General features: G+C 37.8%; 1 protein-coding gene across 2 annotated transcripts; it reads left to right on the top strand.

Moving 5' to 3' along the window:
* Nucleotides 1-379: 379 nt before the first annotated feature.
* On the top strand, nt 380-16,474 carry LOC144956637 (uncharacterized). 2 transcript variants are annotated; one of them, XM_078887276.1, is made up of 6 exons: nt 380-597; nt 1,811-1,902; nt 4,192-4,269; nt 7,532-7,626; nt 8,408-8,518; nt 12,175-16,474. In XM_078887276.1, the coding sequence occupies exons 2-6, from the start codon at nt 1,839-1,841 to the stop codon at nt 13,147-13,149; spliced, it is 1,323 nt and encodes a 440-aa protein (XP_078743402.1). In that variant the 5' UTR covers nt 380-597; nt 1,811-1,838; the 3' UTR covers nt 13,150-16,474. The 2 variants fall into 2 exon arrangements, with proteins under 2 accessions (XP_078743402.1, XP_078743403.1); XM_078887277.1 differs by having other exon boundaries at nt 440-653; nt 12,175-13,263.
* The last annotated feature ends 3,365 nt before the right edge of the window (nt 16,475-19,839 follow it).

Genomic DNA, 19,839 nt, shown 5'->3' with positions numbered 1-19,839 from the left:
GTTTGAAATTATATATTTTTTCATGCAGCAACATTTTTTAGATAACCACATTTATATAGAGTTGCAAAGATGTTATTGTAACAAAAAGAATGATCTAACGATTTGAGTCCAAAACTGTGGACGCTTGTACATACACCAAAAGTAAGCGCATCCAAAGCATCTGATTCAGATGTTGGTGTAGACCCGAGACAGGTGGAGAAAGAGGATAAGGATGACATTTATCTATTTCTTTAGGTAATACGGTAATCTAAACATTGTTCTTTCTTAAATTTAGATTTTTAAAAAAATCTCGATCATTTTCGTAATGTTTTGGATTTTTTATAAAATACTTTCTGGCAACCCTGCTCCACTGTTGAGTGCCGTCAGCCGTGTCATTTAAGGACACACATGTGTAGTGTGTTGTTTAGTGTTGAGAACATAATGTTTTGAGGTTTGTTTAGATTCAGTGTGGTCCCAGTAAGGCGTCGATGAAGCAAAAAGATACAGAATGCAAAAGAACAGCATGTGAATAATGTGATGGAATGCACAGCATAATTATAGCAACTCATGATAAAATATAAAGATTGGTGGACTGCTGTGTTGACTCATTTCAAACAGGTCGGTGTCCTCGGAAAATGCGGTCAGCAGAGCAACGTGTCCATCTATATACGCAGGTCTGACACCCGAACGCAATTATGTTCTTAATTTAACATTGTTGTAATGGACAATGTTTTGCGTTGTATATTTTTTTTTTTTTAGATTCCCATTACAACAATGAGCCAGACCTGCGAATAAGCACTCGTCGGGTCCGAGTAATATTTAAGGGAGCCAATATTTAATGTTCCATAGAATATACCGCAAAGAAGAAATTATGCATTTGGCATGGAGTCAACATTTTAAGTTGAAATTATTGGTTTAAGTTTAGGCATTGCTACTTAGTTTAGCCAATCTAGATCAGTCAGTGAGTCAGCTTATTTTTTAATTGTAATTGTACCCACCTGCAAAGTAAGGTCTTGATCGACGTGCACTTATTTGCAGGTCTGATAACCCAATTCCTTATGGGCTCATTGTTGGGGATCCCCGTTGTTGTAATGTAATCGGATGTCAGACCTGCATATATGTACACGTCGGTCTTGATGAATGATTTATTATGGCATTGATATGGTTCCCAATTCAATGTAACAACACAAACACGTGTTGAAATCTAGGTGCTGAATCTTTTAGGTCAGTGCTTGTCAACCTTTTAAAAAATCGTACACACTTTCAACTGAGGTACAGCTAGCAAACACCAGTCTTTACTATGTTACACGAAAATTGCATTTGAAAATGTGGGGAAAATAATCAACCACTCATGATGTATCAATGACATTATATGAAGTTGCTTAAAAATAATAGAGTGACTATATTGTTTTTTTTCGGCATGTTGTGCATTCCCAGTACACCCTATCCAAAAAATTAGTACACCCTGTAAAGTACAGAAAATATCCAATTGAAAAGTAAAGTAAGGGGTTAGGATTCAAAGGACAAAGGAGTTTCTAGATCATGAAATGGACAATAGCAATTGCTTGCTACTCCTAGGATAGGTTGCTAGTCTATTGCAAAGCCTACTACCAGGTCTAGCAGAACCAGCTACCCAGTTATTGCTGGGTGGATAGGAGGGGGGGGGGGGGGGGGGGGGGGGGGGGGGTCAGAAAAAAAAGAAAATCTCAAAATCACTTGGGATTAATCTTGGTCCTTTTGCATATGTGAAGTGAGTGCTCTATCAACTGAGCTATCAGGGTCCCCTTAATTAATTTATATTCCTTTATTTATTTCTGAATTTATCTTGCAGTGGATGCGGTTGATTGCTTGGTAAGAAGATGTCGACTGTCAACACATTTCTGCTTCTCTTGGGACTCACAGCCTGTCTTGTGTATTGTCAAGGTCAGTCTTCATTCTTCTTCTTCTTTCAGCGTATCCCCCATTTTGCAGGGTTGCCATAATGAATGCCACATCTCCATGCATCTCAGTTCAGCGCATCATCTTCCTCCAGGCTCAGTTTTTTTATAATAATCCTTTACCTTATCCCACCATCTAGTCTTTGGGTGTCCCTTTATCCTCTTTCCCGCTATTTGTAAGTCCAATAATTTCCTTCCCATGTACTCCCTCTCTCGTCTCTTTACATGTCTAAACCATTTTAATCTATCTTCTCTCATCTTTATTGATTCATTCTACAGTCTTCATTCTTATCAACATTCTTGGTGGGGTTCCGACGTCCCATAGTAGGCAGGGAGGTACTTACTGTGTCTTCTATCCCCCTGTACCTGCTTTTCAATTGTTTCCTGTCATTGTCTTGGAATGAGATTACTTGGTTTTGTCCTGATCCTTGCCGGAGTTCCTTAGCTGGGAGGGATATAGTCGAATGTATAGTTATAGTTTTGGGAGATGATATTTTTTTCCTTGTAAATCATCTCTCTGTTATGCATTGTATTATGTTTAGTTTACAGATTATATTATAGGATTGGTAAACATTTGAGTGTTTCCTCTTCGTTGGGACCTGTGCTAGTGTCTGGATGAGATATTTAGGTGATCTCAAACTAAGTACTTTGACAGTGTGCTCTTGGAATCTACACCTGTTCTCTATTTGAACCAATCCCCTTTGTCTTACCTTTTCTTTTGTGCTTTAATTGTAATTCTAGAACTTTTTACTATCCCATTATCTTCCTTTTTACTGGCGCTGATATGACCTTAATGTGTTGCAAGCGCCGTAAAACCCTTAAAAACAAACAAAAACAAAATTGTTGGATTTTGTTCTTGTGTCGGATGAGACTTATAGGTGATCTCAAACTAAGTACATTGGTGATATGCTCTTGGAATCTACATCAACATTATCAACGTTAAATCATTTAACCCTAACACCGACCATCTTTTTTATGACACCATCTTTTTTTCAGAGACAAATTATTTACATATTATTAAAACTACTGTTTTTTTTTTTTCATTTTTACATGATAGTGGTAGTTGAATATAAAAAAAAGACAAACAAACAACAACAAAAAAATACATGCTCAAAGCGCTTTACAAAGGGTTCCAAGCCATCATCAACATTTAAACATATAAGATGAGACATGACACCTGTTGGGCGATGTTACAATCTATTTTTGACAGAGACAATGCTATTATTGGTCAGGTACTCATTTTACACATGAAAATTGTGAGGGAATGTGAATAAAGACCCAAATATCATAGCACTAGTCCACATATAAAACTATGTGGTCTAGTGGTATGACTCTCGCTTGCGGATCAGAAGGTCCTGGGTTCGAGCCAGGCTCTGTACTCACAATCTCTCACCATACTCATGTGTAAAATGAGTACCTGGTTGTTGACAGCGTTGTCTCTGTCCGAAAAAAATGGTAATATTGCCTAACAGGCGTCATGTCCCGTCCTACATGTTAAGTGTTGCTGTTGGTCAGGGACCCTTTGTAAAGCGCTTTGAACATGTTTAGTGGATATTGCGCTGTATAAAAAGCTCAAAGCTGAATTAATGCTGCTGCATTAATTCATATTCAAGCTGACGAATTTGTACTTGGGGAAATTGTTCTCACTGCTTTGATTTAGAGGAGACACAATATTCTTTACATTAAAAGAAAAGTCAACACACCATTTAATTAATGGTATGTAATTAAGCTTTTGAGTCAAATGTATTGCCTTGTGCATGCTTTGTATGTGTCAATATAGGTCTGGAAAAAAACTGTATAGGGTCTTTTATGATTCTGAAAATAAAGCCTTGGGAACCCTGGAGTTTATCCCGGTTTCTATGGCGTGAAATGGACAACAGAAATTGCTTGATACCCTTTGGATAGGACGCTAGTCTATGACAAAGTCTTTTCCTCCATATTAAACAGACCCAGTTATCCCAATCACTGCTGGGTGGACAGCGTGGTCCAAAACAATATTCACAGGAATGAGCTTGGTCTCTTTGCACATGGAGTGAGAGCTATTCCAACTCTACCAGCTAATCTGTTTCCCCAAAGTAGGATGACTAGAAGGGAATCTTTTTCATTTATTTATTATGTATCTTCATTTACTTATTGTGTATCTTCATTTACTTATTTATTTATTTATTTATTTATTTATTTATTTATTTATTTATTTATTTATTTATTTATTTATTTATTTTATTATGTATGTATTTATTTGGTTATTTATTTATATTCTTATTTTGTTTGACAGATATCTTTAATGATGAAGATGATGATGATGATGGTGATGATGATGGCGATGATGATGATTATGATACAAAAAGACTACGTAAGTAAAGACAAAAATAGACCTTGAGGTCATCAGGTCTTCAGGTCATAATATTTGCAAAAGGTCATATGGGGTCCATTATTGCAACCATTCACAAATCCGTCATGAAACAAACTAACATATACAAGGTGTCCATAAAGTCTTCCCCTCATTTCAAAGTCTTATTATTCTGAAGCCGTTATAGATATTTGCCTCTAGTTTTCGCCATCTCGCTCCATCAGTGGGGACTTTTTACCTGTCCAAATATGTACCCGTTGTGGTAACAAGCCCGAAACCGCAGAGCATCTAGTTGAACGGTGTGTTGTGACGAAGATTCCGGGTGGGTTCACGACGAGTGTACGAGTGAGGTACGGAATTTGCTGATTGGGTCGATCATCATAACATAGTAGTGTGACTGGGTGGGGTTCCTAACCTCCCAAAGTGGGCAGGGGGGTACATACTGTGTCTTCTATCCCCTTATATCTGTTTTCCAACATGCTTTCTGTCTTTGTCTTGGAATGAGATTACTTGGGTTTGTCCTGGTCCTGGCCGGATGCCCTGGTTGAGAGGGAAACAGTCGAATGTATAGTTCGTTTTGGGAGATGATATATTTTTCATTGTAAATCATCTCTCTGTTATGCACTGTATTATGCTTTCTTTATACTATATACGATTTGTAAACATTTGAGTGTATTCCTCTCAGCGGGCACCTGTGCTTGTGTCTGGATGAGACTTTTAGTGATCTCAAACTAAGTACTTTGATAGAGTGCTTTTGGAATCTACACCTGTTTCTTATTTGAACCAATTCCTCTTTGTCTTCCCTTTTCTTAGATGCTTTATTGCAATTCTAGAACTTTTTACTATCCCATTTTCTTCCTTTTTACTGGCGCTGATATGATCTTAATGTGTTGCAAGTGCCGTAAAACACTGAAAAACATAAAAACATAGTAGTGTGAGCACCGTTAGAAGCTGCTGCCATCTTCTAAGGAAGAGTCATACATTTAATATGCAAATTAGTTATCAACCCACAATACATCACCAAATTTAGCAAAATGAACATGGACTTAAAAGGCATAATTTTTGTCACCTTCTATTTAGGAATGGTGAATGTGCGACACAAATCTATTTGTGTAATGTGATGGCATGAAACAAAATCGTCAGAGGTCGCTCAACAACCTTTCATAGTCATAGCCCAGTTTGGTTGAACATTACAGGAAAATGATTTTTTTTAAAATATAGACAAATAAATAAATAAATAAATCTTATCTCATTCATCCTGTTTTGTTGATAAAGGGGAAACCCGAATCGTCCTTTTGATCTGTTTTTGTAATTTGATTGAAGCTTACATTCAATTTCACATTGTTATTTATTTCTTCGAGCTTCGAGCAGCGACATTTACATTAAAATAATAGTATAATCTAAATTTACGGAGACACATTGTGTCGGTGTCAGAGAATGATCCCACACACATTGTGTCGGTGTCAGAGAATGATCCCACACACATTGTGTCGGTGTCAGAGAATGATCCCACACACATTGTGTCGGTGTCAGAGAATGATCCCACACACATTGTGTCGGTGTCAGAGAATGATCCCACACACATTGTGTCAGTGTCAGAGAATGATCCCAATCCCGTCGACCAAGCGATTTTTGTTGCGATTCCAAAATAAATGGATAGAAAAATGACGTCTTTTAAGTTCGTATTGATTTTGGTAAATTTGTTGATGTATTGTGGATCTATTGCTAGTGGGAATAAATATTTGGCTTTTTCCTAGAACATGGTGAAAAACCAGATGCAAATATCTATAACATTTTAAGAATAATCTGTCTTTGAAATCTTGGACACCTTGTATAATATGTATTATTTGTCGGCTATTTGAATTGTGTCAAGTGCTCTGTTGATTGTTTTTATATTTTCTTTATTATAATTACAGTAAATTTATGAAATGATTACTCATTTTATGATGGGGCAGCGTGGCTCAGCAGTACGGTCTTTGCTTCATACCTGAAAAGTACTGAGTTCGATCACCCGCAGCAGCGCTGTGTGGCTTTGAGCAAGTCACCTCGCCCTAGCTCACTTTGCGGCGCTGCACTGCGGCTGACGCCTGGGTTATTTGAGTCTTCCCTTAAGACAAATTTCCCCATTTGGGATGAATAAAGGGATTTATGTTATATTATATAGTTATTTATTTCTAGAATTTTACAGTGGAACCCTGATAAAGCTAACGAAAGAGTGAAAATGGAGAGACTTCGTATGTGAATAAAACAGACAATGGACGTTTCGGGAAAAATCTGTCGTCAGCACAACAATACACGAATTAACGTGAAAAACAAATAAAATAAAATGCCAAATAACTTCCACCAATACAGATGATACGAGTCATTTGGCATTTATTTTATTTGTTTTCCACGCTAATTTGTGTATTGTTGTGCTGACGAAGGGTTTGTACCCGAAACGTCCATTGTCTGTTTTGTTCCCACACTAAGCCTTCCCATTTTCACTCTTTCGTTAGTATTTTCACGATCACGGGCTTCAGGCAGCCCCTACCGTTTTCAACCCTGATAAAGACCAGATCAGACCAGAACTGTTGGTTGACTTTAAGAAAGGTTGACTTACTACAAACAAATGTGATAATTTTATTGTGGTTGGTAAAGAGAGAGAATTAAAGTCAACGTCTGCTTAAAGTCAACACCTCTTGTTGGTCCCAAATTTTCTGTTCTTTATGTAAGACAGAAAAGTGAGTGGAGCAGGCACTTATGTTGATAACAACAAGAGATGAAGTGAGTAGGAATGTGCCAGAAGACAATAGAGAAATAAAATTTGTTATATGTTTGTGTTGAGAATATTGGCTATTAAGCTTAACTGCTGGCCAACTTACTTCGCAGAGGTTGTGTGTGTTGGACCCGCGATCTCAAGTAGTCGGGTAGTGAAGGCTCTAATAAATTGAATATTAAAATGAATTTGGTGAAAATCTCAATTAAAATACCCCCCCCCCCCCCCCCCCCCCCTAAGGCCAATTGAATGTTCTGATGATAGAAATGATACCATTGGTTCAATTTATAGTACTTTTGATGTAAGTAGGAAAGTAGGATTGGATTACATTAATGATTTTGCCTTTCAAGACCAGCCGCACTATGTGGATATTGACCAGTAGAACAGATTCTGCTCTGGCCGCACAGTGTGGCCAATGGCGCTGAAAGAGTTAAATTATTTTCTTGAGTGAAATAGAACAAGGCAAACGAGGTGCAATAAAAAGGTCTACATTCTCCTTCTGTTTTTCAGCCACTGGTGCTGTCATCGCCATCTGCTGTATCCCTATTCCCGTCTTAGTGGTGCTGGTCTGTTTAATCTGCTACCAACAACATCAGTATGCACAGGTGAGGAATATCAACTGGAAATCCATTTGAAATGGTGCCAGTTTTTGGGGTTCTTTAAAAAATTTTAATTTTGTTATTCTTAACTAACTCAGTGGTGCCAACCATACATAAAAATGCATATTCTTACGCCTTTCCGTTCATTGAACACATTTTGTTGAGGATTGTGAGCATTTTTAAGGTTTCTATTATTTAAGGACTATAATAACATTAGAACCTTTCAGTGTACTTAAACACTTTAATTTAGGGAGTTCACTACAATATTATCTAGCTATGTCATATCAATTAATTTCGTAGAAATACAAATTTTTGGTCCTCATTGACAATTATATAAAGATCTTTAATTCAATGAAGTTCTTGAAAACAAAGTTTTGTTGCCAGAGCTACAGTATAAAGGACTTCAAAGCATTAATTTAATGTGTTTAAACACAATTGGGTCATTTTTAATGGAAGTTTCATGTCTACTATGTTGTTACCTCTGAAAATTACGAACTTTTCCAATTCCAAGTTGGCAGGTCTGCTTATATCTGTTTTCCGAGTTACTCTCCATCTTTGTCCAGGAATGAGATTACTTGGTTTGTCCTTTCCTTGGTTGGAGTTGTCTCTGTCCCAAAAAAAAAAAAATGATATCTCCTATAGCAGGCGTCATGTCTCGTTCTATATGTTACACGATGCTGTTGGTCAGGGGACCCCATGTAAAGCGCTTTGAGCGCGTTAATTTGATATAGCGCTATTTATAAATGCTCTAGTTATTTTTAGTTTGATTTGTTTTGTTTTTCAACAGAGGAAAAAAAGGCTGGAGGAACTGGGGTTTACAACGGGGGATTTCAAGCTGGCCTATCAAGCCACAATGTCCCAGGTCAGACGTAGACTGCTGACCACAAATGATATGAGGGTAAGGTTTGATTCAGTCTGTAAGGATTTCAAGCTGGCTTATGAAGCCACAAGGTTACAGGTCAGACGTAGACTGCTGACCACCAATGATATGAGGGTAAGGTTTGATTCAGTCTGTAAGGATTTCAAGCTGGCTTATGAAGCCACAATGTCACAGGTCAGATGTAGACTGCTGACCACCAATGATATGAGGGTAAGGTTTGATTCAGTCTGTAAGGATTTCAAGCTGGCTTATGAAGCCACAATGTCCCAGGTCAGACGTAGACTGCTGACCACCAATGATATGAGGGTAAGGTTTGATTCAGTCTGTAAGGATTTCAAGCTGGCTTATGAAGCCACAATGTTACAGGTCAGACGTAGACTGCTGACCACCAATGATATGAGGGTAAGGTTTGATTCAGTCTGTAAGGATTTCAAGCTGGCTTATGAAGCCACAATGTCACAGGTCAGACGTAGACTGCTGACCACCAATGATATGAGGGTAAGGTTTGATTCAGTCTGTAAGGATTTCAAGCTGGCTTATGAAGCCACAATGTCACAGGTCAGACGTAGACTGCTGACCACCAATGATATGAGGGTAAGGTTTGATTCAGTCTGTAAGGATTTCAAGCTGGCTTATGAAGCCACAATGTCCCAGGTCAGACGTAGACTTCTGACCACCAATGATATGAGGGTAAGGTTTGATTCAGTCTGTCAGGATTTCAAGCTGGCTTATGAAGCCACAATGTCCCAGGTCAGACGTAGACTGCTGACCACCAATGATATGAGGGTAAGGTTTGATTCAGTCTGTCAGGATTTCAAGCTGGCTTATGAAGCCACAATGTTACAGGTCAGACGTAGACTGCTGACCACCAATGATATGAGGGTAAGGTTTGATTCAGCCTGTAAGGATTTCAAGCTGGCTTATGAAGCCACAATGTCCCAGGTCAGACGTAGACTGTTGACCACCAATGATATGAGGGTAAGGTTTGATTCAGCCTGTAAGGATTTCAAGCTGGCTTATGAAGCTACAATGTCACAGGTCAGACGTAGACTGCTGACCACAAATGATATGAGGGTAAGGTTTGATTCAGCCTGTAAGGATTTCAAGCTGGCTTATGAAGCTGCAATGTCCCAGGTCAGACGTAGACTGCTGACCACCAATGATATGAGGGTAAGGTTTGATTCAGCCTGTAAGGATTTCAAGCTGGCCTATCAAGCTACAATGACCCCTGGCCAGGCCGAGAGTGAGTTCTGACCACCAATGATATGAGGGTAAGTATTGATTCAGTCTGTAAGGATTTCAAGCTGCTGGGTGGGGTTCCTGACCTCCCATAGTGGACAGGAAGGTACTTACTGTGTCTTCTATACCCATATATATGTTTTCCAACTTGCTTTCTGTCTTTGTCCTGGAATGAGATTACTTGGTTTTGTCTAGGCTGGATACCCTGGATGGGAGGGAAACAGTCAAATGTATGGTTATTTTTGGGAGATGATATTTTTTCCTTGTAAATCATCTCTCTGGTATGTATTGTTATTTTGTATTTTTAACATATGATTTGTAAACATTTGTGTGTATTCCTCTTTGTGGGATATTGTGCTGTTATCTGGAATAGACTTTTAGGTGATCTCAAACTAAGTACTTTGATAGTGTGCCCTTGGAATCTACATCTGTTTCCTATTTGAACCAATTCGCCTTTGTCTTAGCGTTTCTTGGGTGCTTTAATTGTAAATCTTGAACTTTTTACTATCCTATTTTCTTCCTTTTTACTGGCGCTGATATGACCTTAATGTGTTGCAAGCGCCGTACAACCCTTAAAAACAAATAAACGATTTCAAGCTGGCCCATCAAGCCACAATGTCACAGGTCAGACGTAGACTTCTGACCATCAATGATATGAGGGTAAGTATTGATTCAGTCTGTCAGGATTTCAAGCTGGCCTATCAAGCTACAATGACCCCTGGCCAGGCCGAGAGTGATTTCTGACCACCAATGATATGAGGGTAAGTATTGATTCAGCCTGTAAGGATTTCAAGACGGCCCATCAAGCCACAATGACCGCTGGCCAGGCTGAGGATGAGTTCTGGCCACCAATGATACGAGGGTAAGTATTGATTCAATCTGTAAGGATTTCAAGCTGCTGGGTGGGGTTCCTGACCTCCTGTAGAGGGCAGGGAGGTACTTACTGTGTCTTCTATACCCCTATATCTGTTTTCCAACTTGCTTTCTGTCTTTGTCTTGGAATGAGATTACTTGGTTTTATCCTGGCTGGATACCCTGGCTGGGAGGGAAACTGTCAAATGTATGGTTATATTTGGGAGATGATATTTTTTCCCTTGTAAATCATCTGTCTGGTTTGTATTGTTATTTTGTATTTTTAACACATGATTTGTAAACATTTGTGTGTATTCCTCTTAGTGGGATCTTGTGCTTGTATCTGGATGAGACTTTTAGGTGATCTCAAACTAAGTACTTTGATAGTGTGCCCTTGGAATATACATCTGTTTCCTATTTGAACCAATTCCCCTTTGTCTTAGCGGTTTTTTTGGTGCTTTAATTGTAAATCTTGAACTTTTTACTATCCTATTTTCTTACTTTTTACTGGCGCTGATATGACCTTAATGTGTTGCATGCGCCGTAAAACCCTTAAAAACAAATAAACAATTTCAAGCTGGCCCATCAAGCCACAAGTTAAAAACCCACACCTTATCTCGATTGTACTGATCAACAAAATCCAGTAGCCAATTTTTAAATCTAAAACCTTTGGAATTATTTATATTATTATGTGGGGATCTTGATAGCTCAGTTGGTTAAGCAGTCGCCTCACACGCACAGGGACCAAGATCGATCCCAGGTGCAGTCATAAGGCAAGTGTCATACTACAAGACCACAAAGCCACACAGGCCATATAATAAATAATAAATGAGCTATATATAAAGCAATATCCACTAAAATGTGCTCAAATCGTTTTACAAGGGGTCCCTGATCAACAGCAACATTTAACATGTAGGACGGGACATGCCGCCTCATAGGCGATATTACAATTTTTTCGGACAAAGACACTGCTGTTAACGGCCATGTACATTTTACACCTGAGTACGGTGAGAGAATGTGAGTAAAGAGCCTTTTCCAAGGACTCAACTATGCGCCGAGTGCGAGGCTCGAACACAGGACCTTCCGATCCGAAAGCGAGTGTCATACCACTAGACCACATAGGGAACCAAAATTTCATTTCAGACATCAGAAGTCACCTGTTGTAACCCTTATTCAGACAAGCTGTCTTATAGTACCTGTCACTACCTACACTAGTCAATTAAAAAATAAACTTACATCCTTCCGCCACGACATCATAAGATATCGTTCACTAGGCATTCCACGAAGGAATATAGATAATTCATCAAACAAGATGCCTGATGTCAACAGGAATCACCCATGTTGTCCAAGTGAGCAAATTGGGGGTTAATAATCTTGCCCAAGGAAAAAAACCCGAAAATGCCTGAAGTGGGGCTCAAACCCGGGACCTTCTGGGTCACAGTACAATGCCTTAACCACTCGGCCACTTCACCCCCTTTAGTCAAGTCTGAATTAAATTTTTAAAAATTTTTGATTGATTTTCTCGTTTTTGGACTCCATCCGACAAACTCTTTGAAAATTCTCTCATCAATTTCATTTTTCAGACAGCTGGACCGAGAGACCTGGCAAATGCAGCAAAAAGATGGTTTGGATCACCGGACGGTTCTGACCCAGTCATGAGTCGGTTCCATCGATATATGGAATACTTTGCAGCGCAGCGGCGGGGGGATGAGGCCGGGGCAATGCAGCTCACCAGCATGGCACCCGCTAACCATGGCCGTGTGAGACACCCTGCTGGAGACATTCAATCCCACAACCACCCATCGGACCACTATCCTTTGACAGCTGCTTCACAAATGGACAATTGGCAAGCGGATCCGTATACGTCGTCTTTAGGCAGGCATTCTAGGGGCAACAACTCCCAACCGCATTCTTTCCCCGATATTGTCGGTGGCGACGGTGACAACGAGGGCGTGGCTAACAGTAACAATAACGTCCTCGTCAATAACAACACGGCTGCCAACCTCAACTACACGGGCCAAAACGGAAGCAGATACTACGCCAGTCCTTATCACCAGCAGCCAGGGGAGAACCTTCATCAGGAAGCCAACGGACTGCATCAACTCTCCGTCGCAGACAATCACGACTCAGCATCTTCGAGAAGTTTGGAGCGAGGTAGCCACAGTGGAAGAAATTCACCCCGGGAAACGGCCACGACGCACTCATCATCGTCGGCCGCTGGAGACGGCGGCCATAATCATCATCGTCATCATCAACATCATCATCATCGTCATAAGTCGCACAGTCCTGGCAGGAGGTCACCTCGACCCAATCACCATAACCAACAACAACTACATCAAAACGAGGACAGGTCGAGCACGTTGACCTATTACGGAATGATTGGGAATGGAGAGAGTTCTCAGCCTCAGCCAACGGCACCCGCTGCTCCCGAGTCATCATCCTCTAACGCATCCACACAGGGGCAAGCACACGGCAATGCCGAGGAGGAGCTTCCACCTAGCTATGAGGAAGTGACAGCTGGTGGAAAGCTGTCGCCGTACTATAATAAACCGAATTGATGTTCGACTCGGAAATGTAGGCGGTAGCTGTGTCGGATCGATGCTCTGCCAGCCTATGTTTTGTTCATTCATCTAATCCATTTTTCTGGACAAGTTCCCCCCAACACGACAGGCCGGCCCTGACCCCTCATCACAGGGCCGTATTACAGCCAATGCTATGCATGCATTAGGTTGAGCCCTGCAAGGTGCAAATGATGTCTTCATGTAATGGAGGAAACACTTTTGACACTGAACTTAGTTGTGTTTTTAAAATAAAAAATTGCTTGTATTGGCAATGGATTTATTTTTCTTTGGAACACATTTTCAGTGTGAATCTTACTCCATGATAATATTTAAGGTTGTTGTTTTTTTTGTTTTTTTAAACAACAAAAACAAAAACAGCTGAGATATATGTGAAAGTTACACACCTGCCATTTTACTCCATGTGTGTTGTTATGATTATTGATGATTGTTGAATTTTTCTTCTTTTTTTTTTTTTTTTACATATATGATATGGGTAGCCAATTTTGGACAAATTCTGGATTATTTTGGGGGGGGGGGGGGGGGGGGGTTGTGTTTTTGTTTTGTTTTTTAATTGTATTTTCAGGGGTTTTTTAAAGACCAAAATTGGAGTAAAAATTGCTTTTTTTTTAATTCAATGGTCGTCGGATCAAGTTAAATAAAACATAGTGCGAAAAGCTCTATGTAGACGAGAGTTTTGATCCTTCGCCGATCGTGAAAAACCAGAATTCAGAGCTTTGATCTGCCGACCATCGATTTATGATTTTTACTCACCAATGGATCTGATTTTTTAAAAACACTTGTCACCCATTGTCTCAGAACGGTATTACGTTTGGATGGACAAAGATGCTTAACTCACTCAATCCTAGAGATTTTTTTGCTACTTTACAAAATTGGAATAAAGTGCATTAAAAATGAGCATGTGCATAGATAGTTTTATTCAACTACCATTAACATGCAAAAACTAAAAACATTAGCTTTGATACTATGCCTATAATTTGTCTCAGAAAAATGTAATAAATAGGGATGAGGTAAAAGTAAACCCCGGTATACTACGTATATAGTCGGTTTTAGAGTTGAGTGAGTTAAACATCAAATTGTATGCAGTTAAAACTGATCTATAGCGTGAAACAGACAATAGCAATTGCTTGCTATCCTGTGGATAGGATGCTAGGCTATCGCAATTTACTTTCTGCCAAATCTAACAAACTCAGCTACTTATCCACTGCTGGATGGACAAGGGAGTGGGGTCAGAAAAAATCGTGGACTGCACCCAGGATCGATCTTGGTCTCTTTTGCGTATGAAGCGGGTGCTCTACCAACTGAGCTATTGGGACCCCCACAGTTGGTAAGGAGAGGGTTGATTCTCCCCTATAGATAGAACGAAGATGACATCACTCTGGTCTTTGTTATTGTTTTTGCCATCCACGTTTATGAGTAATTCTCACTTAACTGTATTATCCAGACAAGAAAAGTTCATGGTTACACAGAGTTTTGTGTGTTGGTCCATTATACTTCCGGATGGCAATGTTGTGAGCTGCTTAGCCAAGTGCATACTATCTATAAAACATGATATAAATTCAAGCCAAGTCTCATTGTTTTTGGCTACAATTTCCAATTTTTTAGCACCGGGATCAACCTGACAAAAATATTGTGTCTTGAGAAAATGGGTCCCATTTCACCTTAGGCTTACACTACACTGTAGAGGCAAAGATGATCTGTTTTACAGTAAAACCTTACACTAACTACACTGTAGAGGCAAAGATGATCTGTTTTACAGTAAAACCTTACACTAACTACACTGTAGAGGCAAAGATGATCTGTTTTACAGTAATACCTTACACTAACTACACTGTAGAGGCAAAGATGATCTGTTTTACAGTAAAACCTTACACTAACTACACTGTAGAGGCAAAGATGATCTGTTTTACAGTAAAACCTTACACTAACTACGCTGTAGAGGCAAAGATGATCTGTTTTACAGTAAAACCTTACACTAACTACACTGTTGAGGCAAAGATGATCTGTTTTACAGTAAAACGTTACACTAACTACACTGTAGAGGCAAAGATGATATGTTTTACAGTAAAACCTTACACTAACTACACTGTTGAGGCAAAGATGATCTATTTTACAGTAAAACCTTACACTACACTGAAGAGGCAAAGATGATCTATTTTACAGTAAAATCTTACACTACACTGTAGAGGCAAAGATGATCTGTTTTACAGTAAAACCTTACACTACACTGTAGAGGCAAAGATGATCTATTTTACAGTAAAATCTTACACTACACTGTAGAGGCAAAGATGATCTGTTTTACCGTAAAACCTTACACTACACTGTAGAGGCAAAGAGGATCTGTTTTACAGTAAACCTCGTTAATTAAACAGTGTCTGTCAATATGATCCCATTTATACTTCACTCTAACAAAACATAATAATATCGTATTTCATTTTGGCAATGAATATTTAACCTCAGATATCATCAGTTGATTTAATCGATCCCGACAGAGTCAAAGATTTTTTACAAAGCGAGGTTTTACTGTAATTATTCTTGTCTATGTTATTGACAGTTTTGTGACGTTTTCATATATTTTCTTCTTTTTTTTTCTTTTTGCCAAATCACAGATCTGTTGTTTTAAATCGGGTAAATCATGAAACTTTTTTCATTATAAAGAGAGTTGGAGGATTATAGTTCAAACGAAACTCACAAACATTTGTGGCCCCAAAACCTCAAAATACGAAACTCTGCTTCGGACTGGTATGAAGTCGGGGTGAGCGAGATACTACCTGGGTGGGGTATTTTGGACCTCCCATGGTGGGTAGGAGGTCACTTGTTGTGTCTTCTATCCCCCTATATGTTTTCTGAGTTGCTTTTTTTATTTTTGTCTTTGTCTTGGTTTTGTCTTGGCCCTTTACGGAGTCCTTAGCTGAGAGGGAAACAGTCAAATGTATAGTGTTGAATTTGGGAGGTGTTTTTTTTTTCCTTGTAAATTTTCTCCCTGTTTTGTACTATTGTAATTTTTGGTTTGAATTTGTGTCGTGATTTGTAAAGATTTGAGTGTATAACAGGGGGCTATGCTTGTGTCTGTGTGAGACTTTTAGTTGATCTAAGACAAAGTACACTCATAGCGTCCTTTAGGAATTTTCACCTGTTCCTAATTTGAACCGATTCTCCGTTTGTCTTACTGTTTATTATGTGTTTTGATTGTAATTCTCGAATTTCTTTTTTGCTATCCCATTTTCTTCCTTTTTACGGGTGCTGAAATAAATGACCTAAATGTGTTGCAAGCGCCGTAAAACCCTTTAAAAACAAAAAGAAAGGAGCAAGATTTTAAAATGTGATTTTAAAAATTTACTTTGACAAGAAATACTAGATTATAGCTGGGTGGGGTTCCTACCTCCCATAGTGGGTAGGGAGGTACATACTGTGTCTTCTATCCCCTCTTATCTGTTTTCCAATTGCTTTCTGTACTTGTCTTGGAGTGAGATTGCTTGGTTTTGTCCTGACCTTGGTCGGAGTCCTTGGCTGAGAGGGAAACAGTCGAATGTATAGTTATAGTTTTGGGAGATGATATTTTTTTCCTTGTAAATCATCTCTCTGTTATGCATTGTATTATGTTTAGTTTACATATTATATGATTGGTAAACATTTGAGTGTGTTCCTCTTAGTTGGGACCTGTGCTTGTGTCTGGATGAGACTATTAGGTGATCTCAAACTATGTACTTTGATGGTGTGCTCTTGGAATCTACATCTGTTCCCTATTTGAATCAATTCCCCTTTGTCTTACCTTTTCTTTTGTGCTTTAATTGTAATTCTAGAACTTTTTACTATCCCATTTTCTTCCTTTTTACTGGCGCTGATATGACCTTAATGTGTCACAAGCGCCGTAAAACCATTAAAAACAAAACAAACTAGATTATAGGTTTTGTCAATGTAATCAATTATCTACATTTATTTGACACTTTATTTTTTTGGCCAAACAACTCGTCCTTCAAATATTTATTGATTAAAGCAACCCTCTTCTTGTCAAAAACTCTCAAACCTGAGACTTTATTAAAGTTCCAGGTTTGAGAGTTTTTTTTTTGTTTTTTTGGCAAGATGATCGTCATTTTAATCGGTTGATATTTGAAGGACGATTTTTCTGGGCAAAGTTTTAAAGACATCTATTTCCAGAGTAAGCCAGTATTATCCATATTGATTTCAGCTATAATATATATATTATAAAAACATAAACCATGAAATAATAGTCCTCAACTTTTGATCAAAGTAGCTATTTATATAATATTTCAAGTACAATTATGATCAACTTCTACAATACTGTTTCGAGTATTTGCTCTGAACAGGAAGACTTCCTGATGAGAACGAATGCTTGAAACAATATTGTAGAAGTTGATCATAATTATACTTGAAATATTTATATTTATATATATGATGTATGTGCTGACCAAACTCCTTTCTGGACTTTCACGTAAAAATTCTAAAAGGTATGAATTATGAATCATGTTCTATATTATATTTGTCTTTTTAAAAATTAACAATAACACTAGAACTATCAAGTGTTTTTAGGTTCAATCATGATTTTAGTTCATACAAAAGTGTGTTGAAATCCTTCGTTACTATGCACTGTGTCGACACTTTTTTGTTGATATTTATGTGAAACTTTTAGCTTACGATAAGATGATATACGATAAGATAAGTACCTTATTCACCCCATAGAAAGGAAATTTGTTTACAAATGTGCATGCTATACGTTTCTAAATTTAAAAAAAAATGTTCCACATACAGATTTTAGTCAACGTGATCATTTTAAATCAATTTGGGAGAATAATAATAATACTCTATTCTTTGATATGTGAAATCGATGACGACATCTGATATCATGCTAGATATCTTAGATATTTTGTATGTATTTTATAACAAAACAAACAAACTAGAATGAACGACACGCAACGTCTGGATACCCATAGTGGGCAGGAGGTACATACTGTGTCTTCTATCCCCTTATATCTGTTTTCCAACATGCTTTCTGTCTTTGTCTCGGAATGAGATTACTTGGTTTTGTCCTGGCTCTGGCCGGAGTCCTGGCTGGGAGGGAAACAGTCAAATGCATAGTTATTGTTTTGGGAGATGATATTTTTTTCCTTGTTAATCATCTCTCTGTTATGTATTATTATATTTGTTATTTTTAATGTATAATGTAAGCATTTGAGTGTATTCCTCTTTGTTGGATTTTGTGCTTGTGTCCGGATGAGACATAGGTGATCTCAAACTAAGTACATTGGTGGTCTGCTCTTGGAATCTACATCTGATCCCTATTTGTTCCCAGTTCCCCTATGTCTTATTTCTCTTGGGTGCTTTAATTGTAATTCTAGAACTTTTTACTATCCCATTTTCTTTCTTTCTCCTGGCGCTGATATAACCTAAATGTGTTGCAAGCGCTGTAAAACCCTTAAAAACAAAAACATGATATCATGCTAGATATGTTAGATATTTTGTATGTATTTTATACCAAAACAAACAAACTAGAACGAACTACACGCAACGTGTGGATAGCGTCACTCTGGTCCCGATATTTTAAAATTTTTTTTTGCTTTATGTTATTAGTAATTTTTTTTTAAAAACCCAAATAGTGACGACATGCATTTTAGTCGAACTCAGGACATCACGATGACCGACCATGCCCTGGGATTAACTCAATGTAATTATTGGTAACACAATCTTCATTTGTCATTTTCTATTTTAACTATATATATATATATATATATATATATATATATATATATATATATATATATATAATATATAATATATATATATATATATATATATATATATATATATATATATATATATATATATATATATATATATATATTATATATATATATATATATATATATATATATATATATATATATATATATAATATTTACAATATGTATATAGGCATTTAACATTACTCGTCTTTTTTTCTTCTTTATTTTATTTGTGTTCACAGCTAAACTCTTGCTCCATCATATTCTGACCATCCCCCAACATCTTTCTATTGTTTCATTCTTTAATTTTAATTTTTAATTGATTAATTATTTTTATTGATTAATTAATTTATTTTTTAAAGCCGGTACTGAGGTCACCCAAAAGCATTTGCAAGAGTCGTTAAATTTCTTATTAAAAAAAAACAAAAACAAAACAATCTAACGTAAGTATTTCCATACCTCCCATAGTGGGCAGGGAGGTACTTTCTGTGTCTTCTATCCCCTCTTATCTGTTTTCCAATTGCTTTCTGTCTTTGTCTTGGAATGAGATTGCTTGGTTTTGTCCTGACTTTGGTCGGAGTCCTTGGCTGAGAGGGAAACAGTCGAATGTGTAGCTATAGTTTTAGGAGATGATATTTTTTCCCCTTGTAAATCATCTCTCTGTTATGTACTGTTACTCTTTTCATTTTTAACATACGATTTGTAAACATTTGAGTGTATTCCTCTTAGTGGAGGCCTGTGCTGGTGTCTGGATGCGAATTTAGGTGATCTCAAACTTAGTACTTTGATAGTGTGCTCTTGGAATCTACATCTGTTCCCTATTTGAACCAATTCCCCTTTGTCTGCCTAATTCTAGAACTGTTTACTATCCCATTTTCTTCCTTTTTACTGGTGCTGATATGACCTTAATGTGTTGCAAGCGCCATAA

The sequence above is a fragment of the Berghia stephanieae genome, chromosome 11, assembly GCF_034508935.2.
Source record: "Berghia stephanieae isolate SIO BIC M18660-M18661 chromosome 11, UCSD_Bste_1.3, whole genome shotgun sequence".
In the NCBI taxonomy this organism is placed as follows: Eukaryota; Metazoa; Mollusca; class Gastropoda; order Nudibranchia; family Aeolidiidae; genus Berghia; species Berghia stephanieae.
Note: the sequence above shows the minus strand (reverse complement) of the source record. Positions and strands in the feature narration are given on the sequence as shown.

What these genes read in the sequence shown, in the direction of transcription:
- LOC144956637 (XM_078887276.1), top strand. Translation starts at nt 1,839, where the DNA reads ATGTCGACTGTCAACACATTTCTGCTTCTCTTGGGACTCACAGCCTGT. An exon ending in CTGTCTTGTGTATTGTCAAG is followed by an intron (nt 1,903 to 4,191) that starts GTCAGTCTTCAT and finishes TTTGTTTGACAG; the next exon opens with ATATCTTTAATGATGAAGAT. An exon ending in TGACCACAAATGATATGAGG is followed by an intron (nt 8,519 to 12,174) that starts GTAAGGTTTGAT and finishes TTCATTTTTCAG; the next exon opens with ACAGCTGGACCGAGAGACCT.